The sequence below is a fragment of the Fusarium fujikuroi genome, chromosome FFUJ_chr10 (genome assembly GCF_900079805.1).
Source record: "Fusarium fujikuroi IMI 58289 draft genome, chromosome FFUJ_chr10".
Lineage (NCBI taxonomy): Eukaryota > Fungi > Ascomycota > Sordariomycetes > Hypocreales > Nectriaceae > Fusarium > Fusarium fujikuroi.
In genome coordinates, this window is record NC_036631.1 from 988,255 (window position 1) to 1,014,573 (window position 26,319).

Below are 26,319 nucleotides of genomic sequence, written 5' to 3' on the forward strand. Positions count from 1 at the left end.
AGGATTATGCGATTTGCCTTGGGGGAAAGTACAACTTGAATGATTTAAAGCTTCGAGCCTTTGCGGATACTTCCTTCACAGATGACAAGATGTCACGCTGTTCTACAGCCAGGCACGTCATTATGCTTAGTAATGGCCCTGTGTTTTAGAAGAGCAAAAAGCAATCATTAGTGACGACATCTACAACTGAAGCTGAGTTCATCAATTTGACTCCAACAGGATTGTCACTACTCTGGATCGGAAACATGCTGAGCCAAGCGAAGATTCCACAGATAATGCCGCTATTGCTCTACACAGACTCTCGAAATGCTCAAAAGACGGTACTAAACAAGTACAACCAGGCAAGAACTAGACACATTAATATCCGTTACAAATGGATTATCCAACAAACTGAGATAGGATACTTTAATCTTCAGCACGTTAGAACAAAGGAAATGGTTGCAGATAGTCTGACCAAGCCACTGGCAGTTCAGAATCACGAGGAATTTATGCGACAACTCAACTTAAGAAAGCCAATTGAGAACTGAGAAGGAAGGCTGTAATAATGTTTGAGAATACAAGGTTGAGGAGCATGAAAAACACCACGGAAGGCCAGAAAGAGCCATAATTGATAATGTACATAGCTTCAGTTGACATGTAGGTCAGGCTATAGGGTGGTGTTAAGATGTGGATACCTTAGGCCCACATCCCTCTGTATGTAGCCTGCCCTTAGGGCCCAGTTAGCTAGCTTTCTCCTACATACACACCTTATGCCCATATACCCTTATTGACATTTGTCCCCTCCCTCCTGGGGCTGAGTGAGCTCAGTGTCTGTCTCACCTGGTCGTACACCATCACACTTGACCTTCTTGGCTCTGCAGTTATCGCAAGCGACATCAATCTTGAGGCGTTTGGCCCCACTCTGGCGATTGGCAGAGGCACCGTCATCTGTTCGTCGTGGAGGCTCCATGTGTAGGTAAGCTCCAGTTCCGTATCCGAAGGGAATGTCGCTGGTTGTTGGGTCGGGAGAGGATGGGTTTTCGGAATGGACATGAATTGGTTCGGAACGGGGGATCCCCAGAATTAAGAGATAAGATTATGAGGCTGGACTACGGCTAAAATCCGGGGAGCATTAGCGGGGATCTCAGAATCTTTGCATTAGCTTCTATCGGAGGTCGTCGGTAAGTGGTGGCATACCGGATACCGATACTTACTGACTGAGCTGAAGTGACACTATTAACAAGATAATTAACCGCTACAAGTGTTTAACTGTTCTCGGGATTAAATTGCAATACTGCTTGTATCTCCTTTTGGCTCAATAACTCCAGCCGAGGTCTGTTGATGTCTCCTAAACCAATCGGTGACCCTTGTTCTGATCCATCAGCAGGCAAGGTTCCCCTCCTTCTCCGCATCCTCAGTCTCTTCTACGCGTCACTTTCGCATCTCATCCCATTGACCCGCGTCTTTGACTGGCTCCACCCAAGTTGGCCGATTTCTAACAAAAATCTCATTCGCTGGTTGGAAGTTGAGGCTAAACCACATTTTAGTATGAGTGCACCAAGCATAGGGTAGCTAACTTACCCTTGGTCCAGCAATGGGAGTCGGATCATGTAGAATTTACCCTTTGCTGCTGCCGGAATAGTCCAGAGTGTGCATCCACATGTACGGCAAAATGCTTTCTCTTTAGAACTTCCGCTAGATGTGTCGGAGAGTGAGTACTTCGTGATAGCATCGTCTGCCGTAGTGGAGACTTTGACATCTTGGGCAATGAATTTTCCAATCTGTCAGGTATAGGTTAGCTTGCATGTTAACAGCCCATCGATAAAGATTTTATACCAGTTGATGTGTGCCACCAGCCCCTATGCAGCAATGTTCACAGAAGCATGAGAGTACTGTGACTGGTTCTGATGAAGTTGCAAACTTGACGTTGCCACAGAGGCATTTTCCCGAATATGGTGCTGGCATGTTTTCGTATGATGCTGAGCTACGAAAATGGGCTGGGTGAAGAATACTTCCTCTATGTCAAGCATAACCTTTCATCACTTAACTGTATTATAGCATTCTGGTGTCTGAAAGTGGTGTTGCCATACGCACTTACACAGGAGCCCCGGAAGAGGTCGTTTCGCGACCCCTTCCGGATTACCTCCGAGTCAAACAGCGTTAATCCAAGTCTCGGACCCGATCCGAGGAACAGCTGACTATTGCCTAGTTACGTAAATGTTAGGTTCCGGGTCTCTAGTGTACCGATGTGTTGGTAACGTTCGGTCCCGGACCAAGACCTGGACCCAGATCTAGCAGCAGAAAGTAGCGCCTCCGAGTTAGTAGAGGGGATTTCTGGAAGGGATAGGTACACGATGAATTGAAGCGGAGTCGAGACTCTCATAGCAAATTTGGAGGAATTGGCCTACCAGTTCTTCCAATGACATAAGCCTATTAGCGACCGATATTTAGGTCATCCGTCGAACTCTAGGCAAAACACGCAGCGATTTTCGGATTTTACCCCCCGGAATGTTTTAGGACAAAGAAAGCGACCTCGTGACGAATATAATAGATTTGACCTCTCTAAATCTATGGATCGAAAATAGCCTTGTGCACCTTCACCACAGTATCTCCAACAATATCGGCTGAAGAGACCCCCAGTGAGAAGCGATACTCACCCTCATCTATTACCCACTTCTTCAGTCCAGAATTGAAATGTGCCAAGTCTCTCTGTTTCACCAGAAGCTTAACCAACTTCGTCTCACCGGGCTCCAATCGTACCTTCTGGAAAGCCACGAGAGCCTTGATCGGATGATCAGGAGACTGCTCAGCTGGGCCAGCATAAATCTGCACTAATGTGCTGCCAGCTTGCTTTCCAGTGTTAGATACTTCAGCAGAGACATACCAGTCGTCAACCTCGCGAGAAAAGTTGACCAGATCATGTGTAAAAGTCGTGTAAGATAGGCCGTGACCGAAGGGAAAGTTAACCTTTTCTCGAGGAAGTCGATCAAAGTGACGATATCCGACGAAAACACCCTCGGCGTAAGTAACCTTGAGCTGTCCATCTATATATTCGCCAGGGAAATTCCCGTGCGCAGGGCAGTCCTCAATGCTTTTGGGGAAGCTCACTGGTAGTCGGCCTTCAGGATTGACAGCTCCTGTAAGGACATCCGCGATAGAGTAGCCGCATTCTTGGCCAGGGAACCAAGCTTGCACGACAGCGGGGACTTGTTCCAACCAGGGCATAGCGATAGCAACGCCGGTAGAGTTGACGACCACGGTGTTGGGGTTGACTGATGCCACTGTAGATACAAGGGCGTCTTGCGTGCCCTTTCGAGGGAGATTGAAACCATCTTGATCTCGACCTTCAGTCTCCCATTGAGGATCATGCCCGGTAAACACAATCGCGTAATCAGCAGCCTTGGCTACCTCCGCAGCCTCTCCGACAAGATCTGCATCGTGGTCGGATTCCAGTGAGAAACCGACACGAACACCACTGCGACCTTCAAGAATGGTAAGGCCGATCTTGGTAGGCGGATCACTGCAGATTTTAAGGCGATAGGTCTTTCCTCCTTCGAACTTGTGGCGGAACTCAGGCTCTGGAGCAGCGAGGAACAGAGAGCCCATGGGGTCAGTGCAGTTGGCAGTCTGCTCATAGATGATCTCGCCATCAACATAGACCCTCGTAGGCCCCAATCCAGAGCAGGCGATGTAGTGCTCTCCTGTCTCAGCCGGTGTAAAGTCACCGACAATCTCAAGTCTCCTCCAGAGCGACTCTTGTGATCCAAGAGGCGAGTATGCTGAAGTTGGCTGTCCAACAGTAGATACAGGCTCAGATTCACCCTCCTTGAACAGCTGCCGACTGAACCCGGGCTTTCCATCAAGACCCACGACTTTACCGCACAGACCGTCAGGATGAATAGCAGGAAGGAGGCGCTCGCGATGAGCGCCTCGAGCATATGTGAACTCAACGTCGTCGCCAAGGGCCTCGTGCAAACCTTGCCAAGGAGTGATCTTGCGGTACGCATTGACAGCCGCACTACCTCCTCCGTGGGCCATGGCATCTTTAGCAAACCCGATAAGAGCAACCTTTTTCTTCTGAACCTTTTCTTTGGTCAGGGGAAGGAGGTCTCCCTGATTCTTCAGCAAGACAATACCCCGTGCGCCGGCCTCGCGGATCATGCTTCGCAGTTCGGGGGTATTTGTGTCTTGACCAAGAGCGACAGAGTGTGACTCTGCTTCACGAGCCTTGAGCTTTAACGCCCACTCAACAACAGACTTGGCGCGCTCGTTGATGGTGCTTTCTGTCAATTCTCCCCGCTCAAGTGCCTCCTTGACAGCATCTTCCTTTCTTAGCCGGGGAGGACCAGGCATCTCCAGGTCCAAACCAGCATTGAGCGCTGCAGCGACGGAATTAGTACCGCCCCAATCACTCATGACAAGGCCCTTCCAGCCCCATTCGCCACGCAAGACGTCCTGCAGAAGCCACTTGTGCTCATCACAATGAACGCCATTGACATGATTATAAGCTGTCATAATCGCCCAAGGATTCGCTTCCTTAACAGCAATCTCAAACGGCCTGAGGTAAATTTCGCGCAATGCCCGTTCATCAATAGTCTCATCAACAGTCGTACGTGCTGTTTCTTGCTCATTGGCCACAAAATGTTTTATCGTAGCGGAAATACCAAGACTTTGAAGTCCTTGTATGACTTTTGAAGACATTTTACCGGTGAGAAATGGGTCTTCACTGTAGCTCTCAAAATTACGACCACCAAGAGGATGGCGATGCATGCAGACTGTTGGACCGAGCATGCAATTTACTCGCTTGCCTCTCGCTTCAGCACCTAGAGCCTTGCCAAATTTCTCGGCAAGGTCTAGGTCGAATGTGGCTGCGAGATTGCATGCTGCTGGGAAACAGGCCGACTTGATGTCGAGATCTGTTGCTGCTGAGCGAATTCCATTTGGTCCATCGGCAGTCTTGATTCTGTTAGTAAGTAGTTGGACGAGACAAGAGAAGAGAGCGAGCTCACCTTGATCGAAGGAACTCCCTTTTCTGGATAGCCAACGGTTTCTGAGAAGTTCCGACCAGCTAAGAGGGAAATCTGATAAGAATTAGCTAAATCCGCCTTCAGACGGATGATAGTATAACGTACCTTCTCCTCCAGTGTCAGTGACTGTATGATCGCATCAATATCTGTGTCTGCCATTTTGTCGTTGTATGCCTCGAAACCACTAGGGCAGGGACGGATGCTGATACTCGCGAGTAATAAGAAAGTCCGGATCTCTTCTCACTGACTTGCGTGCGGGTCAACGTCGGGGAACTGTGTCGCTAATTTTGTGGAGGTTCTGAGGGAGAATATCTCCAGTCTGGGACTGATCCAACTGGTAGTAAAGCATCCACCAGGCTTTGACGAGCTTCGGCAAAGCGACAACGGAGACCAGAAAACTGGTCAAGGCTCGAGTCATGAGCGAGATGGGTGTCCAATCGGCTGAACGCTGCTTCGGAAGACACGGCAATGGACCAATGAGAGCCTGGTCCGAAGTCTCAGAACAGCTGGGAATAGCGTCGGATCCAGACCAAACGCGTCAAGCCAAGACCCCATCAAACAAGTTGTCAATCTCTTCAAGCGTCAAAGAACGCTCCAAGTTTCCCCATGGGGTGTCAGTTTACCACCGCGTGGGGTAGCATTGGATCTGCATAATCATTTTCTGTTTTGGTAGGCTCAGATATAATTAACCTCAATGACCCTGGTGTTTTGGGTTTCTGAACATTCATCATCAGTCGCTGATTAACGTTGGGACTTCTGACAAGACATCGATCATCTCCAAGAGTCATGGGTTCCTCACCAGCAGAGAAAAAAGGTGCTGCCGCGGCTGCCGGCAATGACCTCGCAGCAGTAAGTTTACTCCCTGAGATGCAGATGATGGACATTGGGTGTTAATATCTTAAGGTTCTCCCCGATGATGCTCGACCTTGGTATCGCGTACCGCATCTCCTGAAGCTCAACCTTCTCCTTCTAATTCCTCTCGTGTCATCAGGCGCGATTGGTTATGATGGTATGTTCAGTACGCGACAACTTCATCTCCTTACTAACATGCACAGGATCGATGATGAACGGTCTTCAGACCCTCCCTCAATGGAGAGGCTACTTTGGACAGCCCGAAGGTGCCATGCTCGGTGCCCTCAACTCTGTATACCCAGCCGGAAAGGTCATTGCCCTTTTCTTCGTCACCTACGTATGCGATCGATTCGGTAGAAAGACAGCCATGATGGTCGGAGCTTTGAGTTGTGTCGCCTTCGCCATCATGCAAGCTGTGTCACAGAACTTGGAGACTTTCATTGCGGCAAGAGCTATCCTTGGTTTCTTCACAAGTTTCTTGGCCCAGCCTAGTCCAATCCTCATCACCGAGCTCGCTTATCCCACGCATCGAGGCAAGCTTACCGCTCTGTACAACACATCCTTCGTAAGTACCCACTCTTCATACCCAAAGACATCCACTGACTTGACAGTACCTCGGAGGTATCATCGCCGCCTGGTGCACATACGGAACCTTCAAGATCGACTCGACATGGAGCTGGAGAATCCCGTCTCTTCTCCAAGGAGCCCTCCCCTTCATCCAACTCCTCGCCGTTTACTTCCTCCCCGAGTCTCCCCGATGGCTCGTCGCCCACGGCCGACGCGAAGAGGCCCGCAAAATCCTCGCCACGTATCACGCCGGCGGTGACGCAAACGCTCCACTTGTCAACTTCGAGATGGCGGAGATTGAGGGTGCCTTGACGCATGAAGCCGATGCCATGTCACAGAACTCTTGGCTCGAACTCGTCAGAACTCCTGCGAACAGAAAGAGAACGCTAATTGCCGTTATCGTCGGGTGGTTCGCTCAGTGGAACGGTATCAACCTCGTCAGGTATGTTGTCCCACCTTGACCCCGCGTTTAAGTATCTGTCTAACGTCGCTTGTAGCTACTACCTTGTTCTTGTTCTCAACACGATTGGTATCACAGCTGCCAAGGAACAGACTCTCATCAATGGTCTTTTGCAGATCTCAAACTGGCTTGCTGCAATCTTTGTTGGTGCTATGTTAGTCGACAGACTCGGGCGTCGCACCCTGTTCCTCCTTTCGACTTGTGGAATGTTCGTGTCGTACATTATCTGGACCGCCCTCAGTGCTTCGTTTGACAGTACTCGAAGCCCAACTACCGGAAAGGCCATCGTGGGCTTTGTGTTCATCACCTTCTTCTTCTACGCTATTGCTTGGGCCCCTCTTCTCCAAGCGTATACCGTTGAGATCTTCCCGTACACCCTTCGCAGCCGCGGTGTCTCCGTCATGTACGTCAGCACATTCGTCGGTCTCGTTGTTGGAAACCAGGTCAACCCAATCGCCATGAAGAACATCGGGTGGAAGTACTACATTGTCTTCTGCTGCATTCTTGCCTGTCTCATTGTCGTTATCTGGTTCCTTTTCCCCGAGACAAAGGGTCATACTCTAGAGGAAATTCAAGCAATCTTTGAGGGAACATCTCATGGTGCTCTTCATGCTGGTAAGCTGGATGATATTGAACATGGTAGATTGGATCAGGATGGCAAGAAGGATAAGAAGGTCGACCAGGTTGAACTCGCTTAGACAGGACAACCAGAGTCTTAGATTTAGTAACAATAACAATAGCCGATGGCAACTATTGACCTTGACTATGGTAATCGGTTCGAGCGTGTTGATCCGAGTTCCAAGAACGATGTTCCGATGGCGACCTGCCGAGTGTACTCGGGCGGGGTCAAAGCAGATGCAGGAGTCGTCTCTGTGACACGCCGGAAGATCCATCGAATGAGTGATTGCCATGTCTCCCTCATATAGTACTAACACGGCTCTCGGGGGGTTTCACAGAGCATGACCGATGAATGCACTGTGCCTCAGACAACGATGATACCTAAGACACATTTAGTGCGTATCTTCTGGAAACGTAAGTTGTGATCTAGTAAGAAGGACTCTCATCGCCTATAAAGACGAGAGCTGCATCCCCAGTGCCCATTCAAAACGCATCGCCTCCAACAAAGCCGAACACCCAATCCATAATATTATCAATCTTTGATTCGTCATGAAGTACTCGGCCGTCGCTCTTCTCTCCCTTGCCCAAGGCATTGTTGCTATCCCGTCCCTGCTGGGACAGATCCAGCAGAGCCAGTCCAAGGTTCTGGTGCCTGATAAGGATATATCGTTAGTATCACCATCTCAACCTACCCCATGATGTCTTCTACTCCAATTTTCAGCCCATTGCGGTCTGTGAAACAGCAATGTTGCTTCACTAACACGGTGCCATAGTCTTTTTATCAAGCTTTCACAGATTCCTATGCACAGGGACAAGCCCCACACTAAGCAGGAGGATATCTGCTGGCTCCTGTGCGCTTCTGAGGAGATTCAGTGCCCAGAAGAATGGGTAAGTCGACCTACACCACTTTTAACCGTTGACTTGTGCTAATCAAGAGAAAGTTTTCCCTTCATCAGGTTAGATCGCCTTATTGACCCAAATGTGATGATAACTAATTCTAGATTTAGGGGGATTGCTGGACTTGTTGCCGCAGTTCGGAATAGCTACACTGAGAGGTCTCAAAGCAATGCCTTTAGGTATTCTTGCCTCCAACTGTACGGGCTGGAATGCAGACCTGGGAGAACATTCCGCACGTCACTCACTTAGTTTGTCTTTGTTTGTCATACTTGGAACTGTCATTCGTTTGGTAAAACACAATATGAAATGAGAGAGCTCTAGCGCTATTGTTATACGGGTCGGGATGTCCTATGCGCGGAACAGGTCACCTAGGTCGAGCAAAGCCAATGTTGTAGCCTCAGCCTACTCGCCAGAATTCCTTGGGTGACTTGATGAAAATCCCCAGTCTTTAATCTGAATTATCTGATCGTGTGTCATATGGTTTTTCGATACATAACTTCATAAGCAGATTCTTCGATACTTGAGCTTATGAATGAACTCATGATTGAGTGGTATGTAGAGGCTCTTGAGGAGCTGATAATAACCTCCGTGCCACCTTGGGCTCCTGCATAGTAAATCTTTGAAGCAAAGTAGCCTAACCAGTAAGCTTCGGAAGTGAGTAAAGGCCTCTGGTGATGTAAGTTCTCTACCAACACATCCGATTTCGAAGGCAGGCCTTGTATTTCGCCCGTTCTTGTGGTCACTCGGAGGCCGAATACTTAATTGGGCCTTGATGGAAGATGAAGGCTAAATGGTTCTTCCCATATGAATCGGTGCAGGCGTTGTAATGCTGGAGCCGAAACCATCTTCAAACCCTCATGCTTATCACAGATCATAAATATATCTACGTTAGAGTTAGATAAAAACCAGAAATGACAGGCTGCGTCATATTAGACTCATTTCTACAAAGCTTGTATGATATAAATCTTGCACATTAGGGTTTAGAAGAAAAGATACCTATCATAGATTGACATGAGTGGAAAATACTTTTGCCTTCGATTTATCCTCAAACCTGTCTGTTATAAGGAGATTGGACTCTTGAAATGCTCTTTTTCTATTTGGCTTAAACGAATTTCTCTTCTTCATTCATTCCGAACCATTTGTAACGCTAGTGATCATACGATATGGCGCGCTTTTCAGAGTGCCAGGCCCACATCGAGTAACTTGGGCGTCGCTTTGAATGGATCCCGAGAATGAAGCGATGGCTCCGGTGCGCTATGGAGGAGGCTGAAACTATTGCTTACTATCTTTGCTGTTACAAACAGGACAGTCCAGGATCCAGGACTCGTGCTCTTGTCAGCTCATCGTCGAGTGCAGCATTGGACAATGAGGGCACACCCCGAGAGATGGTAATCTTACCAAAAATGACAAATACAGTCCGAATACCCAATGAAATATTCGATGCCATCCTTAGATTTCTTCCTCACACTCGCTATATATTCTCCGCTAAACGTCACGAGGTTTCCGCCAATATATAGACAATGATCCTGTCTTTCGCAAATTTCGGACCCTGAGCCGTTGGCATCGAACAGTGCCGGCCGCCGTTCGAGACAGTCGCGAGATATATGCTTCTATACGCCGCCAAACTCTATGCAATGAGTGCCGTGCCCTAAGCACAAAGGAACTACGAGAAAGGCTGATATTCTCATGTGAGCCGAGGAGGCGCACCGGCTGTAAGAAGGACCATCCTGGAATCATCTTCTTTCCTGCAAACGGTAGGAAAAGAAACAAATGTGTTGGATTGCTCGGCTATTTGGATGTATGCTCTCATCGGCGGCTCAGGTTTCAAAGGAGGCTCCCCAACCTTTGGACCCAGTACCCCATCTACGATCGCTGCATAGACAAATCGCATACTTCTTTCGACACGAGTGATGCGAATCCTGACCTCGTTTCACTGCGGTACAGCCCCACTATCGAAATTGACGCTCACAATTATCCGGGCAAGATCGTGACGGCAGCTTCATTAACCTTTGACCTTTGAAGTCAGAGGACCAAGCGGAAGGAATTCAAGGACCCGAGATACGATCAGAGGTATTCTCCTAGACTGTGGTCATCTCTGTCCACATTCTTCAGCCATGATGGAACGCTTGCTGGACATCTTGGAATGCACTCTTTGCTGCTGCGCCTATGTTCACAAGTCAATTCCAGTGAAGCACGATGGCTGCGTCAGTCCTTGTTAAGAATGCCCAGAGTGTCACATAACCTACGTCTGGGAACGCCCACGCAACATATCTGAGAGGTGTTGGAGGAAGACAGATTTGTTACAAGAGAATTGCTTTCGCTTACACGTCAGCAACCGATGGAGATATTTAGATCCATTGAGTTTCGAATGGCTCCGGAACCTACAATATGGGGATGCAAGCAATTCTGTTTTCACAAACAGGACGAAACACGTTTTGTGGTGCGATCAGCCTGATTGTGGTACTGGGTCAGGCAATAGATGGCTGAAGCTGGTTAGGCTCTTCTCGCACAACTTTGCGTACAATCAGTGCAACGACCTGAAAACGAGTCGAATAATTGCCCAAGACAAGGTTTCAGCCTATGTGATGATTGTATCTGATGCATAGAGAGAACTCTAAATACATGATCTAAGCTATCTCCCTTCACTAACACTCTTTATATGTTGCCAGGGCGACCAACTCATAAAGTATATTTGAATTAGAATGGCCTTTCGCCTCTTGGAATTCTTTTACACCTTGAAAAGATAGTACGATACCTGCTTCTTGGAAGTTGCGAACTCCCAATTTCTGCGCGGCCATAGTCATCATTTCTGACTCGAAGTCACATGGAACGACATCGAGATCCCCAAGTAAAGCAGCAATATGATCAAGCCTTTTCCGAATCTCAATCGAATTCTTCACGATTCGTTCATTAGTTTGCGGCGGAGGGCCGTCTCGTGGAAATAGGAAATCAACCAGCTTCTCGCAAGACTTTTGAGATGAGACGCGGTTGCAGATCCAATTGCCAGGTAGTTCATCCGGGGTCAAAACGAATCGTATCTCTGGCCTAGGGGCCTCAAGCTTTCCAGAGAAACCTTTAAAAACAGCGCTTTCTTCGATGCATTGCTTCAGTTGGGAGAATAAATAAGCGACAAGAAAGCCGAGTGTTGCTTGTACGAAAATAGAGGAATGTAGTTTCTCGCTGTAGAATTCACTTTTATCCGCTTCCGACAAATCCTGCCGGTGTCCAACGTTTGGAATTCAATCAGCGTTGCGTCATTCAGGTCTGGACAGGCCACTGCCATGGTCGTGGCCACCTCCGACACCGTTTTAGCGATATCTCCATCCTTGTAGCTGTCAACAAAGTATGGTGTCATCGATAATTTCAGGAAGTTCGCGAACGAGGTGCCCCTAGAGGCCAACTGGTTCTCATGCCTCTCTCGGCCCTCTCGTGGGACCATTATGCAAGCATGCGCATTAGCCCCCATTGATATAAGAGGTCCGATAAGTTCGACTGCGGCTAGGCGATTAGGACAGCAGAAAATACCCATTTCGCAGCATAGCTCCTGGAGAATCTGAGTAGCAAGTCTTGCCGATGAAGCCTTCCTTATTTCGGATTTGATAAATTCGTGGAAAGAGACAAAAGGAACTAGATATGACAGAAAGTGGCACTTGGGGTGCCAGGCACCACTGTCTACAATGTCATTTTCTGTGGAGAGCGATTGCAAGACTGGAAGGATTTCAATCGTTTGCGCAACAACTGAAGCATTGTGGCATATTGTGCTTAAGCGACCAAACTGGGCGATAACATATGCCATTTCGGCACTCACACCATGTTGGTGAGCCACGACGCGATGAAGACACAGCATGCCTTTGGCAAGGCACGCATTTATCTCATGGCCACTGGCTACAGAATCTGCCTGCAAGATTGATCTTCCAACCTCTGTCTCGGTGAAGAAGTCATGAGCTGTGCGGTGGATAAAACCCACTTGCTGCATGAGGAGGTCGTTGGTATCATGTGGTGGTATTCCTTTTTCTTGCTTGCGAATATGTAGTAGACCACCACACTTGATTTCGATTTGATTTCTTGCATGTCGCAGGCTTCTTGTAATTCCTTGGAGTCTATTCTGTCTCCATGTTTCAGGAGGCCTCCGTGTCTATCAGGCATCTCTGCAAAGGCGATTTGTCCCAAGACGGGTTGGCGGACATAAAAGCGTTCCTCTGCAGGGTGTTCTTGAAGCCGGAAGTATATTGCCTGGCCTTGCTTCGTCAAAACATACTGAACAAACCGGACTGCGTCTCTTCTATATACTGGGCTCCTCTCATTCAGGCGTTCCCATAAGTCAGCATAAAGGTCATGTATCTTGCTAGGTAGCTCAGCAAGACGCTTGATAAGTATTTGATCGGGGTCTCTGTTCTCTATGCCTTCTATGAGGCTTCTTAACACCAAAAAGAGCCATAAAAAGACCCCCTGTGATTTTCGAACCATTTCATCACATAGATATCGATGGGTCTCCATTGAGAGTTTCTTCGAAGATAGCAAGGGATCCAGGCCTTGATGAACGTAGCTGCTCATCTCAGGCCTGGTAAGATCCTCAAGTAAAATGCTAGGGGCATTCAGTCTCTCGAGCCATTCCACCACTGATGCTTCTGGGCGGCTAGAAACACAAATCTTGATTCCAGGAAATTGGAGGATTTCTTCAATCTCCCGCGTCAGCTTATCAAGGCCGTCATCATTCGCGACTTCATCAAGACCGTCGACAAAGACACAGATGGCATGGCTTTTGGCTTCCAAGACCTGGCGAAGAGGGCTTTTGAGGGGTTTGGAAGACCAGTCATGATAGCTTTTGTGAGAAACCGTATCATATAGGCGCATCGCGAGCTCCTGTAAATTCTCACTGTGAGCTAACAACTGATGAACCAAGGAACATAAAAAGCCTTTGATGGTGCTTTGTTCCTCGCTTCCAATCTTCCAAAAGAAATGGGACATGATGACAATGTCGGAACTTTGATGCTCAAGGAGTCGTTGGGTGTTTTCGTTATCGATCACAAACTTGATCAAAGTACTTTTACCTGACCCAGGCTTTCCTTGGATACAGAATAACGAGTCTCTAGATTTCAGCCAGTTGATGAAGTTTGACCATGACTTGTCAATAGCTCTCAATTCGTCACTGTCGATATCGGAAAAGTCGCCATGGCTTGGGTCATATTCGCTAGCTTCAGAGCTAGGATGACTGCTGTCATCTTTTGATAATACGGATCTCTGATCGTGCTTCGTAACCTTTTCGTAAGATGTAAAGACTCGATCGAAGTTGGCATCACTGGAATCCAAAATGTCGTTGTACCGCTTGTTCATCTCTGGATATCTAAAGCTTTCGAGAAACTCTTTGCGCTGTACTTCAGCCGCGGAGTCTTTGATCCCTTGCTGTGCTTTCGAGAATTCCTGGACGATAAGATTGTCTGTCGCAACAAGCCGACTTTTGACGATTTTGTTTGTTGCCTCATGCTGGGCTTCGATGAATGCCTCTAGCCCGAAGAAGCCCTTGGATCCCTGCTCAATCAGAATCCGTATGTCTTCCTCCAAACTCGCGAATCTCTCCATCTCAAGATACTGCATGGCCTTATTTTGTGAACTAGACTCATCGTCAGCAATGAATTAAACATATTAAAACCGCAGTGCCTACAGAATCTCAGATTGCAATATTATTTGCAACTCCTGCTGATTATTCTTGAACCTAGCCTCTATCCTTTCGATCTTCTTGCGGTGAAGCTTGGACTTGACCACATATCTGACGGGCCCCATGCAGTTGTTGCTCTCCTGTTCCGTTTCCAGGAAGCTTAGCTCTCCAAACAGTGCTTGAGCAGAAGCGCGACATTTTTTTGCAGTCTTCTGAACACCCCTTTCAGTATCAGACAGCTTTTCATAAGAGCCGATAGTCTGATAACGCGCCTGGGTCAGTTTACAGGCTTCGGCCAAGTTTTGGGCATGTTCTTTCATGTAGCTTTCAGCAGTGCGCGCGCCATCGTACACAGCCTTCCACTCGGTTATGAACTCTACTGATAAATCAATCAGCTGATATAGAGCGGCAAGTGTGCCGACAATTTCTAATCCTGTAGCCACAGTGGCAAATGGTGTTGACAGACTCGGCGTGAGCAGAAGAGATAATAATCGTGATGACTGCGCAATAGGCGTAATGACAAAAGTGCAGAACATGGGTGGCAAAGACGTATTGAAACTGACGCTTGTAAGAAAGCTCTGCGCGGCCCTTCAAAACCATTTCATAGCTGTGCTGACATCCAGGTGCTGTGATCTCCATTTGTGGTAATCGTTGCGGTATATCAAAAATATGTGAAATGCAAGTCTTGACGAGAATACCCCCGATAAAGCGGTTGCTTGCATGCCAAGCAGCACAACATGATCAACGACACGTGTTATTTACTCATAAGTATCCCTAGTAAAAGGAGAGGCCAAGGAACACCTCTCTACTTAATGGCTCACTAATTGTACTCCTTATGGCATACGTGACATACCGGTTCTCAGTTGGGAATTATACAGGGAAAGAATGATCGAATCATGCAAGAAGCTTCTTAAATTCAATCGCATCACGTTAACTTGAGAGCAAACCAAGTTTAACAGTGTCTATCTAAAGGATGAGGAAACTGAATAACAAAGGCATACCGTGAGTGACCGTTTCCCTATGCCCCACTTGGATCAGTTAGTGGTAGGTCAGAGTCCAGCCGTTCTTGTGTTCATCTTGCTCAAGGTAGACCTGTGAATCGCCCTTGGGATTTCGGAGTCCAATGATGAAGGAGACAGTCTCAGCACAGTCTACACCCCCGGCAAGATGCACGTCTTCCTTGCGGTCACCCCAAAAAGAAAAATTAGGGCCGCCAATGGATCTTTGATCGTCAAAAGGCTTGACGGAGTTGTATGTTACATCGTTCTCGGGGAAACTAGATAGAGGTTGTGCATCAGCTTGTACATCGCTGTTCTTGACGAGGAATTTTCGAGAGTAGCGAGGGCCTTGACGCCAAGACAGATTGCAGTTCTGTGCGTCTGCTGGGATGCTCTTGAAGACGATCACTTGCTCAACCTGAGACTTGTCCTCCCAGGTCTCGAGATGCACGCCGTTGACCGGGCCACTAGATTCATCGGGATTCTCGGGGTAAATGTCGTACAACGTAGCAGGGACGACGGTCTTGACCGAAGAAGATGAGGCTGTAGTGGTGATTTTGTCCTCCACCTTTTCGGGATATCTGCCAGAAACAGCAGTGGGCTTGGTACACGGGTCGTGGTCGAAACAGCCGACGTTGGTGTCGCAAGAGTAATACCACGTACCAGTCGCGCATTCACTGGTCTGTTGGCGAGCGATATGGACGGGAAGGGTACTTGCAGCAGAAGCGAGAAAGATCAGCGCCGTGGCCACGTCGGTAATGGAAGGCATTGTTGCGGTGTGAACTTGGGGGGGCAAAATGACGAATCTGGGGTCGGTGAGTGAAGAGTTGCGAGCGCCAGTAGAGCTGGCAGGTGTTGGCTGTGAGTGTCTTAGTGTGAAGATTCTTCGAGACTGTTGCTTTGAGGGTGTATAACCATCGTCTTATAGAAAGTGTTCCTCTCACCTAACCGATGTTTTGAGATGAATCACGAAGCGCAATGCTTGATGCAATGACGAAGTGTTGGCGAAACAGGTTTTAAGCGGCGCATCACTAGCACAGCGCAGACTCTGAAGCTATCTCGAATACGATTGTTCTCTATTTAATGCAAAGAAAGTTTGGAGCTGCAGTGACGTTGGCTTAGTCGCGATCCTTTTGCCTTAGCAGCTTATTGTCCTCAACTCTTTTAGAGGCTGGGTGGATAGCAGCAGGACCTGACGCTGCGCCATATTCTGTAAATTTTCGTTCTTAGAATTTGAATGGCTGGCATTTAAAGATTGTCGCCTTATCTCAACACCCAATGTCAAGACTCTAACGCCATGGTATCCAGCCCACTTTGGCACATTAATAACGGCATAGGCTTTTTCGGAACGGCTATGAGGTGTAGCCCATGTTCTGAGGCAGCTCCAGACTATTGGAAGCCTCCACTGTACTTCGTAAAGATCTGTGAGTGCTCCCGCGGTAGCAGTACTCGACAAAAACTTTTGATACCTGGCTTACAAGATGGCGCTCGCTCTGGCCAGCCCATTATTTGTGCTGAGATCAACCCTTGATATCACTACGCGCGTGAGGAAAAACGTCAAAGCCCAATTGTATTACTTTGAATGAGTCGTAGCAGTCCTCTTAGAGAGACATGAAGCTTGACGGTAATTACCAATCTTACTCTCAACTGAGGCTATCAAAATTAAGCTACTGGTGTCTGTATGAAACATAATTTCCGCCTCAATTGTCCAGAATTGGATGAGATGAGAATCACCTTCATCTATCTAGCCCGGAGTTTTGATGTGATGATGATCCATTGCTATCGCATCGGGTACCCCAAAGCTCATCGCACGTAAGCCGGGGTTTAGTAATAGCCCCGACCCTCGAATCCGGCAAGAGTTTGGCGATCAGGTCAATCAAAAACCGACGGCAACAGGATCATAAGGCCCGAAAAGGCTCTTCCGAGCACTTTTGTTTCAGGATGAAAGAAATACGCCATATCACGGGCGCTTTACCATGTCTGATCGTGGCGCTGAGTAAGATTCGTTCATGCTGTCACGTCTGGTTTATCATCAGAATCCTTAGTAGATCGGATGAACCAATCATATCCATAGTCTAACATCATCAATCGGCTAACGGCACCACTTCACGGGTATTGTCAAATATTTGAAGCGCTGAAGCGTAAGTCTAGTCATGTCTCTCACTATAAGTTGGAACGGGTGTCCTCGTTACCTTTTGGCTCTATAATCTGTCCCAAATTGGTCGAATTGATTCAAGCACATATATCGAAATGACTGGGCCCCAGATTTACACCCTCAACAGCGGCAGGAAGGGCGTTGAGGAGCATCGCCTCGACTATCAGCACATCACTTGGCTGCATCTTACGAAGACCTTGATCCCCGATAACATCAAGTCATATCTCAACTCTCTTGGGCGTCCACCCGCAGTAGCCGATGTTGGAACTGGCACTGGGGTTTGGCTACGAGACTTCGCACCGGAAGTCCACCAAGACGCTCGTCTCGATGGGTTTGACGTAGATGACTCAAAGTTCTTCTCCCCCGCTGAGCTTCCATCAAATGTCAAGTTGTCATTCGGGAATGTTTTCGAGCCAATTCCCGAGAATCTCGTGGGGAAATATGACTTGGTTCACGTTCGACTTCTGATGGTCGCCCTAAAAGCCGGAGATTGGGTGCCAGTAGCAAAGAATCTTCAATCACTTCTGCGACCAGGAGGGTACATCTTGTGGGATGAGACAGGATTCACCAAGTTTAATGCTGTGCCAATTACTGAGGCATACCAGAAATGGATCAGTACGGATGTTCGCTACGGGCTATCAGTCGGGCGAGATGTCACGTAAGCATTCCCTCCAGTCGTCTTCAAGGATCCGCTGACCTCCAACAGTAGCCCAATGCCACTCGAGGGGCACTTCAGAAAGGCTGGTTACGTCGAATGCTCACACATTGACTTCAGTAGCTTCAGTGAAGGGCCTGAAGTTCAGAAGAGAGCTGGAGATACGCTTGTCAACTATGCACGACAGGCTTTGAATGGTATCGCTACCAAAGGAGAGTTCGAATGGATTCACTCCCATGAAGATGTGGAGAAACATTGCGACATTCTGCAACAAGAGGTTGATGACGGTGTTTCGGTGATGGGATATGAGGTTCGGTGGACTATTGGACGGAAGCCGGAGTAATGTGGTTTTATCCTACACTGGTTGTCATCTTACGGCACTGATAAGATGACACTAATCGTCTCAACTCTTGCATCTGGTACCTAGATCTACTGAAGCTACTCTCAGTGATTCACCGGCGTAACAGCCATTTAACTGCAGTCGATGTGTAATATTTGCAGTCTTAGACCCGGTGACCCAAGAAAATGAACCAGGTGACGCTCGAAGTTCGCAACAAGAGCTTACGATAGCCGCACTTATGGGATTCGAAGACGCCTCGGTATGAACTTTGTAAGCTTCACTCAAGGAGAGGCCCGGTATGTGCAATGTTGTACAACCATTTATTAAGTGTAAGATCCCAGTATAAATTCTCGTAGAAGACCACCTTAACCATATATTCAATCCTCAAAGCATCTCAACCTTCTGCTAACTTGTAATCTGTCCATCCATTTACAGAATCTATCCATCACTCAAGTTTTACGCAATGAAACCGTCCCGCAAGATCAACAGAGCGAACCACGTACACCGGTTTTCCATGACCGAAATTCCGAATATGTTAAAGCTCTCGGAAGCCCTCGACAAGATCTATGGAAAAGGTAACTATGAGCTAAAGACCACAGGGAATCACGTCACCCTGGTAGCCCCGGCTCTCAAGCGGCCTGTGGAAGAGTTGAGGAAGATGGGGGCTCTATCCCAGGACTTGAAGGTCGACGGGGGGCATACACAAAAGTAGAGCACATGGAGTTCTGTGATGGTAGTTTCATAGTGAGATTTTGACAAGGAAGCATATAAGAAAGAAGTATTTTGAGATCGTGAAAAGAAAAATATGGAGAACATGTATGTCGTATGGTTAATGCTAGGAAGGTGACTTCCAAATTCCGTGGGCAATGTCTCCTGTTTGTTGAGGAGATGAAGTAGTTGGCCCGATCTGTTCCCCTTCAATTTGATCTTCCAGCATTGTCTCTGTGGTATTCGTACTCCCAGTGTCAGTCCTCACAGGCGTCTGAGCCTTGATGTATGGAAACTCTCTGGGCGTTGGTTTGAGCCTTTTAGTCTGCCGACCGCCGTCATCTTCAACCGCCCCCTCTCTCCGATTCTGCCATCCCTCAAACATAGTTCTTAGAGCGTTCTGTACACTTTTCTGAAACTTTCCCTCCATCTCACGGCTACTGTTATTTTCACTCATAATAAGGCCTGACATTATTAATTGTTCCATTATCAAATTCGTCCCGCGACCTTCCATAAACTCGCGAAGACTCTCTGCATCCTCGGACAATTCGCCGTTCAGATACGCTGACTTTGGTCTTTCGTCATCTGGGAAAATAATACTATAGATATCGAACCACTGATCACTCTCTGATTTGTTAGGGCCTCCAAGCCGCGATCGCAGTTTACGTTCTTGTTCGGGGGTAATGCCATCGGGGGCAATGTACTCTCGTCTCTGGCATACTTGAGCACGGCGATGCTCTCGAAGCTCTTCGGCGGTCGGCCATACGCTAAGACATATGTCACAGTGTATGGGCTGCATATGACTGCGGAAGAGATGTTGTTTAACGTAGCTATTGCGTTTGAGGACGTGGGAGTGACAGCGGCGATATTGAATCGGGTCGTGCTTATAGAAAGGGCAAGCCAGCCGGAGGTGGGAGTCCTCTTGCCTTTTAGACTTTTTCACCCGTGATACTTGTTGGTGCTCGTTCCCGTCGTCTTGAGCTGCATGCTTAGGTGGCTGGTCCTTCTGCTGTATCAGAGCGCTGGGATCTGTCGCCCCTGTACAATCAACTTCAGTGGCTGGAGGCTCTTCCCGGTGCGTGGATTCGTTCGCTTCACCGTTTTCATCGTCGTCTGCATCACAAGCCTGATCGTGCTGGTCCGAATAATTTGTCTCCCGGTCACTCCCGTAGGCCCAGTCAGAGCCTGGCAAGCCCAACAGAGCCGTGTCGGTTGGATGGGACTCGTAGACACTCTCAGGCATGTCTTCAAATGAGTCTACGGAATCCCGGTCAGATCCATCTGAGCCTGGTGATGTGATGTTTGTGTTACTTGGTGAGAGACATGAGACCGGAGACAAACTCCCAGAGCGGTCTGACGAAGAGTCTGAAGCAGCATCCTGGGCATCTTCCTCGTAGCCATACTCTACGATCGCAAGGCCGCGATGTTTCGAAGTTGCATTTTCGTCATCAGCAGATAAACTGGTAGCGTTTTGAACGGAGCGCGTGCTGTAGCTACAGCTCATCGTCTCATCCGATAGGTTGAGTGAAGGCACAGACGACACTGATGGTACATTTGTGACAGGTTGTAATAGTCGAGCCTCCTCTGTCTTTTGTTGGAGATCGGTCAGAAAGGCTAGCATCTCCTTCGGTGAGCCGACGTCGACAGGGATTTCCTTAGCGTCCTGGTCCTCTCCCATGGGAATTGGCTGTGGCGATTGAACTGACTCGTCATCGTTATCAAACCATCTTCCGATGCCGTCATGTTCGCTCTCATCACTGAGACTTCTGACCATGATGATGCACTTAGACTTTGTACAGTGAATAACGCCGTACTTGAGGCTCTTTTAAATGAAGTCCAAGAGTCACACAGCCTTGTTTGCTAGTTCTGAAAAATAACAGCGGACGAAAATAGAAGATCCCTGGCAAGGCGTTTAATTGCCTGATACTGTCACGAGTTTGACAATTTCCTCTCCAATTGATCACCGCGTAATGACGTCGGAGGAAAGATGGGAACAGAAAGCGGGCGCTTCGGCACGATCACTGAAAGCCAAGCGATGGGCGAAATTGCTTTTGATTGATGATGAGCCGCAAACCGTATGATGTTGGGTTGAAAATGCAGGCGGTGGGAGCCTGGGAGGCAATGGTTGAAAATGAATGTGCGATGATGACACTGCCAGCGAATGGAACCCTCTATCACAAAGCCACCAGTCGCGTGATAACACAAAGACTTGTCACTGGACAGAAATCATCACATTTGTGATTTCAAGTCACCCTAATCCCTGTAAGATGGCCTCAAATTGTGACGTGGCGACCAATCTCACGCCTGCAACCTGACCTTTCAGAGCGGGGGTTTTTCCACTTGGACACAAAGTCCTACAGACCCCATGCAATGCACAGTCTTCTGCTATCTCTGCGCTTGTCACAGTTGTGATTTTGTGTCTACTGCCACGCGGCTTTGCTTTCTCCCCTCATCACAATTGTGACAAAGTCCTGCAATCCATACCTCCTTTATGTCTGTTGAGGCACCATCCGCACACACTCCGAGTAAAACAATTGCTTTGTTGACCTATATTAATATGAGGCATCAATCTCCCCACCACATTGTTGAGAGCTTTGGCACGCTTGTGCGGCTATGTATGTGCGTCCGATTGAAAGAAGCCCTGATTTGGGACTCCTGAATCATGTCGCTCTCGGTGATTCCCCTGGTTCTGCATGTATTTAACCCCATTCATCACCAATATGCAACGAACTTTCCAATTCATTTGGCATTGTAATCTAACGCCAAAGCTCAAAAAATACTCCTTACATCTCAAAAATGTCAACCCCTTCTGGAACTACTCCATCAGGTGCTTCGGCAACCAACACCTCTACCGCCGCAGTGGCTGGTAGCTTTCTGAACTCGTAAGTCATCATCCACAACCTTGTTACTCCTTTATAATGCTAACAACGGATCAAGAACACAGACGCGAGACGGCGCGAATCAACCAACCTCCTACAATATGAACCGATATATCTATGATACTCAAGCACGTCCTGTCACCGATCGATTGGTCTACACTGCAGGCTATTCACAGAATAACCCTCCCCAAGGCAGGTAGATGATGGACGATGGGAAGAAAGCACATGATGAATCACTGATAGCTGGATAAAGAAGGTTTGGCACTTTCTGGCTTTTGCAGATGAACGTGGCTAAGTTTTCATTCCCAGCTTCAATGGTTCCTATTTTTGATATACCCCGATGTCATTCTGAAGCCCTTTCAAGCGTCCTATCAAAGGGAAGTTGGAGTTCTCAAAGTTTATTTGGTCACCTTTCATATTGGGTCCTAGCCAATCTTCAGTCTTGGTTTCTTTGGCTGTCCAAGGGTCGTTGATTAAGATTGTCTGATCAATAGTACCGTGTCATTGTTCGGAGTTAAGGAGTCTAAAATACGTTTGTACTATTTCATTTATACCCCAAGACTATATCCCCACTCAACATCGTCCCATCCTTCTAAGCAGCTGTGAAAGACTCAACTTTGATGGAGCCTCCCAACGCTGTCTCGGCGTAGTTGAAGATCCCAAATCGGTAAGCGATAAAGAATGCCCAGCCATTGTATAGCTTGAAGTTGGGGCCAAGTGTCTCATACTTGACGCCATCCCAGCTGTAAGAAAAGACCGTGTTGCCAGTTCCGGCTGGGTTGGTATCAAGCTGAAGTCTCAGCCAGATCTTGGTCTTTCCAGAAGGCACATCAGCAGTGGCATTTATTTGTCCCAGATCTGTTGTTGTTCCATTCCATTCATCCATATTCATCCCATGCTTCGTAGCGATTGTGAGCTTTCCATTATCTCGATGAACACCGATGTATGCACTTTGGTCTCGAAACGCTGAAAGCCCGGCCCGGTCACCGTCTTTCATCTGAGAGAAGTCAATCTTAACTATGCCTGTCGGATGATCGCCATGAGTTCGGTGAGATAGCGTGTTCCTCGCCTGGTAGATATCCTTTGTGACGCTAGCAGTGCGGAGGGTTAGGCCGTTGTTGACAGTGAAGGAGTTGACGTCTGGGTTGTGATTCCACTCCCAGGATGGAGCCAGTGAAGTTCCGCGAAAGGTTTCAGTCCTTGTCCAGTTCTTTGTCACACCGTTCGTGCCAGGAAGCGTTGGGTAAGATGATCCCCATCCGCCATTAGCACCCTTGACAAGAATGGGGAAACCATCGCTACCCCACGTAATCGGTGCAAGAACCGGAAGACGGCCGGCAGGATAGGCCCAAGTGAATGACATAAAGTACCAGTCACCACTGGGTGTCTTGATGAGGCTACCCTGGTGAGGCGAGTTACCACCTGAGATAGGAGGGGTGACCTTGTCGGCAAGGACCTTGGACTCATACGGCCCCCAGGGTGATTTCGACTTCCAAATCCAGGTCTGACTACCACTTGGGCTATCGTTTAGGATGTAGTAGAGCCCGTTGATCTTGTACATACGGTTGCCCTCCAAGTCCTGGACACCAATATCAGTGTTCTTGAGAACTACCTGGGATTTGACCGGGCTGAATCCGTCCTGTGATAGCTGAGATACTTTGACCTCACCGGAGCCGTATACTACATACATAGTGTCGTCGTCGTCGATCAGTATACCATTGTCGTAGTAGCAATTGTTATCGCCGAAATTCCCCTTGTTGTACCAAGGACCTTCGGGTGATGAGGCGGTATATACCCAGGTCTGCCAGAAGTTGATGCAGCCGATCCAGTACCACTGTCCATTGCTCTTTCTGTATCTAAGGGATGACGCCCAAGTTCCCCCACGGTAGGAGCGTGAGCCGCTAGGAGGAAGATCATAGCCGTCACCAAAGTTCAGGCGGGGAATTGAATGGCCGATGAGATCCCAGTTGAGCAGGTCTTTGGACTTCAAAATGGGGGCTCCAGGGCTGAAATGGAAGTTGGAGGCCGAGAAATAATAGTAGTTATCCGGACCGAGGAATACATCGTTATCTGGGAAATCTGAGTAGATGACAGGATTATTGAACGTGGTGGCGCGAGGGTGTCTAACCAAGCCAGCAAGTGTTGGGGAAAAAGAGGCCGCCAAAGTAGCAAGCGAAGATAACTTCATTTTTTTAAAGACAGGGAAACCTACATCACTGCTGTCCTTCACAATATGCAGATCAAGGAACTTATAAAAAGGCGAATCGGAAGTACCTAGTCCCAGTACTATCAGGCATGCCAAGCTCGGGCCCTGGCCATAAGGAGCAACTTCGGCAAATGGCTCCGAACATGCCAAACTCGGGACATGGAACAAGATTTGCGTTGCCCAATATGAGTAGCTAACATGTCACATCGACAAGATTGGATAACCTAGGGTGTGTTGCGTAGCATTCTCTACATTGCATGGTTGGCGTCATTCTGGAAACGGATGGTAAAAGCCGTCATCGGAGCAGTGAACTTAGCTAGATTAGTAGATATATGCATGTACTGTGGTTTTCTCGCTCAATGATCTGCAGAAGCTCATAGCAAAGAGTTGGAAGACGGGACGACATTCCGAAAGAGTGCCGTTTCCATTCAGACGATCATGCAACCGGCAGATCATCAGAGGCATTTATGGCACAAGTGATGAAACAAACTTCTCTCCATTAGATCAACCGCTGTCTAGACTATTATTAGATGTAGCTTCTGCGGCTAAATGAGACATAAAGTGAGACCAAAATTAATCCCGAAGGTCAACCACAACCTTCTCACTGCTGACACCCTTAGGGAACAAAAGACCCAAAGCATCATTGATTCCACCAAGTCCACCAGGAACCTTTCGGGCAGGCACAGAAATAAGACTCTTGGTAGCAAGCGCCTTGGGGAAATACGTGCCAAAGATCCACTTCAGTAGCTCTGCATTCTCCTCCTTACCGAGTAGCAGAGACCAGCCTTCGAATTTGCGTGTGACACCAGTGGGAAGAGTCTCGGGACCAAACGGTGGCTGGAGGGCGTAGACTGAGTCGCCGCCTTGAGCCGCGACAACGTCTGCGAGAAGCTTGACTGTAGCTCCGGTTGAGATTGTGTCAAGAACGATATCGTAGGGGCCAGCGGCGGTGAGGTCCTTGGTGAGGGCCTCAGATTCTTGAGAGTGGTCAATAATCTTTGAAGCCCCAAGCTTGGACACAAAGTCTTTGTGCTTGGGCGAGGTAGTAGTGATGACTTCGTATCCGGCTTGGGTGAGATATTGGACAGTCATGCTTCCGATACTGGAGGTTCCACCGTAGATCAAGATGCGCTTTCCTTGAGACTTGGGCTCCTGACCAGGGACAGGCCGCTCCAGCTTGAGGGTATAGTTGAAGATGGCAGGGATGGTGGGAAGGTTACCAACAAGGCGGACAGCAAGATCCATGGTTTCGTCATCATCAACCTTGGTGGTAGTGACTTCCGATGAGATGGAGTACTCTTGAAAAGCGCTGTACTTGCTCTCACTAGCTCCAGCGGTCTTCATGCCAACAACCCTGTCACCGACCTTAAAGTCTTTGACGTCCGGACCAACCTTGTCGACAATGCCGGCAAAAGAACTGCCGAGGACAGCTGGGTATGGAAGGGGAAGCATGGCAACCTTGGCGATCTTAGCGTCGATTGGCTGGATGGCGATGATCTGGTTCTTGACGAGGAGTTCATTGGGTCCAGGCTGGGGAGTCTCGATTTCTCGAACCTCGAGAGGGGCCTTGGCGGCGGGGACTTGGGCGGCGAGATGAGGCATAATTAGGGTGATGATAGTGCTAATCGGAAAGTTTATTCAGTGTTGTTATGGCGGAGTGGCGATGATGACAGGATAGTTGTGATAGCTGTGAAAGTGTTTGAAGTTGTTTGTCTATAAAGTGTGATGTGAGTGAGATAGTGGAATGATAAGTCCACGATAGTCGGAACATTGGTTTATTATATAGGTCATCTTGAACCGAAGGATTGGTCAATTCAAATCAATCTATCTGACTCTATCTATGGTACAATTGCTTTACAATCTGAAGGATTAACAACAAACTGTCTAGTTGCTGACATACAGCATCACCAACCTCATAGGGTAGGTTGCTTATGCGGCAGCGAAAGAATGCGGAATTCCATTCTTTCCATCATTGGCCCCTCGGTGTCTTGGCATTGACCGGGCGGGGCGCTTCGTTGACCCGGTGTTCGATTGGTGGGATTGATGATCCTGCGAAAGCGGGGTAGACAGGGCTGCTAACATAGAGTACTTGAACATGTACACAGATTATGCGGAGATCCGAGTACTTTGCGATAAAGACATACAAGGATCACAGTCATCCGCAGATTATGCGAAGTTGGCTTGGGAGCTTTACAAGGCTACTACCCCCAAAGCAGGCTAGCCCTGTCTTTATCGGCATCTGTCGCATCTCCGAAATGTCCACTGCCTTTTCCATCCACTTCGCTCCTCGAGACATGGAAATCCGACATAGTCCATTCTTAG

The 26,319-nt window shown here is 48.2% G+C and overlaps 11 protein-coding genes; 4 read left to right on the forward strand and 7 right to left on the reverse strand.

Annotated features, from left to right (window-relative positions):
• Window positions 1–1,410: 1,410 nt before the first annotated feature.
• FFUJ_10571 (uncharacterized protein) lies at window positions 1,411–1,944 on the reverse strand (the record flags this gene model as incomplete). XM_023569370.1 has 3 exons in its annotated part: window positions 1,411–1,510; window positions 1,561–1,760; window positions 1,816–1,944. 3 exons carry the CDS (start codon window positions 1,942–1,944, stop codon window positions 1,411–1,413), a joined length of 429 nt encoding a protein of 142 aa, XP_023436594.1.
• A 603-nt stretch (window positions 1,945–2,547) lies between these two features.
• On the reverse strand, window positions 2,548–5,165 carry FFUJ_10572 (related to beta-glucosidase; the record flags this gene model as incomplete). XM_023569371.1 has 3 exons in its annotated part: window positions 2,548–4,935; window positions 4,989–5,060; window positions 5,112–5,165. The coding sequence occupies 3 exons, from the start codon at window positions 5,163–5,165 to the stop codon at window positions 2,548–2,550; spliced, it is 2,514 nt and encodes an 837-aa protein (XP_023436595.1).
• A 627-nt stretch (window positions 5,166–5,792) lies between these two features.
• On the forward strand, window positions 5,793–7,583 carry FFUJ_10573 (related to hexose transporter protein; the record flags this gene model as incomplete). XM_023569372.1 has 5 exons in its annotated part: window positions 5,793–5,855; window positions 5,910–6,015; window positions 6,062–6,423; window positions 6,470–6,867; window positions 6,923–7,583. 5 exons carry the CDS (start codon window positions 5,793–5,795, stop codon window positions 7,581–7,583), a joined length of 1,590 nt encoding a protein of 529 aa, XP_023436596.1.
• Window positions 7,584–8,052: 469 nt separating this feature from the next.
• On the forward strand, window positions 8,053–8,477 carry FFUJ_10574 (uncharacterized protein; the record flags this gene model as incomplete). XM_023569373.1 has 3 exons in its annotated part: window positions 8,053–8,171; window positions 8,277–8,391; window positions 8,445–8,477. 3 exons carry the CDS (start codon window positions 8,053–8,055, stop codon window positions 8,475–8,477), a joined length of 267 nt encoding a protein of 88 aa, XP_023436597.1.
• A 3,808-nt stretch (window positions 8,478–12,285) lies between these two features.
• FFUJ_10575 (related to small s protein) lies at window positions 12,286–14,592 on the reverse strand (the record flags this gene model as incomplete). XM_023569375.1 has 2 exons in its annotated part: window positions 12,286–14,011; window positions 14,063–14,592. The coding sequence occupies 2 exons, from the start codon at window positions 14,590–14,592 to the stop codon at window positions 12,286–12,288; spliced, it is 2,256 nt and encodes a 751-aa protein (XP_023436598.1).
• A 502-nt stretch (window positions 14,593–15,094) lies between these two features.
• Window positions 15,095–15,823, reverse strand: FFUJ_10576 (uncharacterized protein; the record flags this gene model as incomplete). Its single annotated transcript, XM_023569376.1, has 1 exon — window positions 15,095–15,823. The coding sequence occupies one exon, from the start codon at window positions 15,821–15,823 to the stop codon at window positions 15,095–15,097; it is 729 nt and encodes a 242-aa protein (XP_023436599.1).
• Window positions 15,824–17,304: 1,481 nt separating this feature from the next.
• Window positions 17,305–18,207, forward strand: FFUJ_10577 (uncharacterized protein; the record flags this gene model as incomplete). XM_023569377.1 has 2 exons in its annotated part: window positions 17,305–17,867; window positions 17,916–18,207. The coding sequence occupies 2 exons, from the start codon at window positions 17,305–17,307 to the stop codon at window positions 18,205–18,207; spliced, it is 855 nt and encodes a 284-aa protein (XP_023436600.1).
• Window positions 18,208–19,039: 832 nt separating this feature from the next.
• On the reverse strand, window positions 19,040–20,686 carry FFUJ_10578 (uncharacterized protein; the record flags this gene model as incomplete). Its single annotated transcript, XM_023569378.1, has 1 exon — window positions 19,040–20,686. One exon carries the CDS (start codon window positions 20,684–20,686, stop codon window positions 19,040–19,042), a length of 1,647 nt encoding a protein of 548 aa, XP_023436601.1.
• A 1,022-nt stretch (window positions 20,687–21,708) lies between these two features.
• Window positions 21,709–21,991, forward strand: FFUJ_10579 (uncharacterized protein; the record flags this gene model as incomplete). XM_023569379.1 has 2 exons in its annotated part: window positions 21,709–21,794; window positions 21,850–21,991. 2 exons carry the CDS (start codon window positions 21,709–21,711, stop codon window positions 21,989–21,991), a joined length of 228 nt encoding a protein of 75 aa, XP_023436602.1.
• A 392-nt stretch (window positions 21,992–22,383) lies between these two features.
• Window positions 22,384–23,979, reverse strand: FFUJ_10580 (related to xylosidase/glycosyl hydrolase; the record flags this gene model as incomplete). Its single annotated transcript, XM_023569380.1, has 1 exon — window positions 22,384–23,979. The coding sequence occupies one exon, from the start codon at window positions 23,977–23,979 to the stop codon at window positions 22,384–22,386; it is 1,596 nt and encodes a 531-aa protein (XP_023436603.1).
• Window positions 23,980–24,570: 591 nt separating this feature from the next.
• Window positions 24,571–25,599, reverse strand: FFUJ_10581 (uncharacterized protein; the record flags this gene model as incomplete). Its single annotated transcript, XM_023569381.1, has 1 exon — window positions 24,571–25,599. One exon carries the CDS (start codon window positions 25,597–25,599, stop codon window positions 24,571–24,573), a length of 1,029 nt encoding a protein of 342 aa, XP_023436604.1.
• Between the last annotated feature and the right edge of the window lie 720 nt (window positions 25,600–26,319).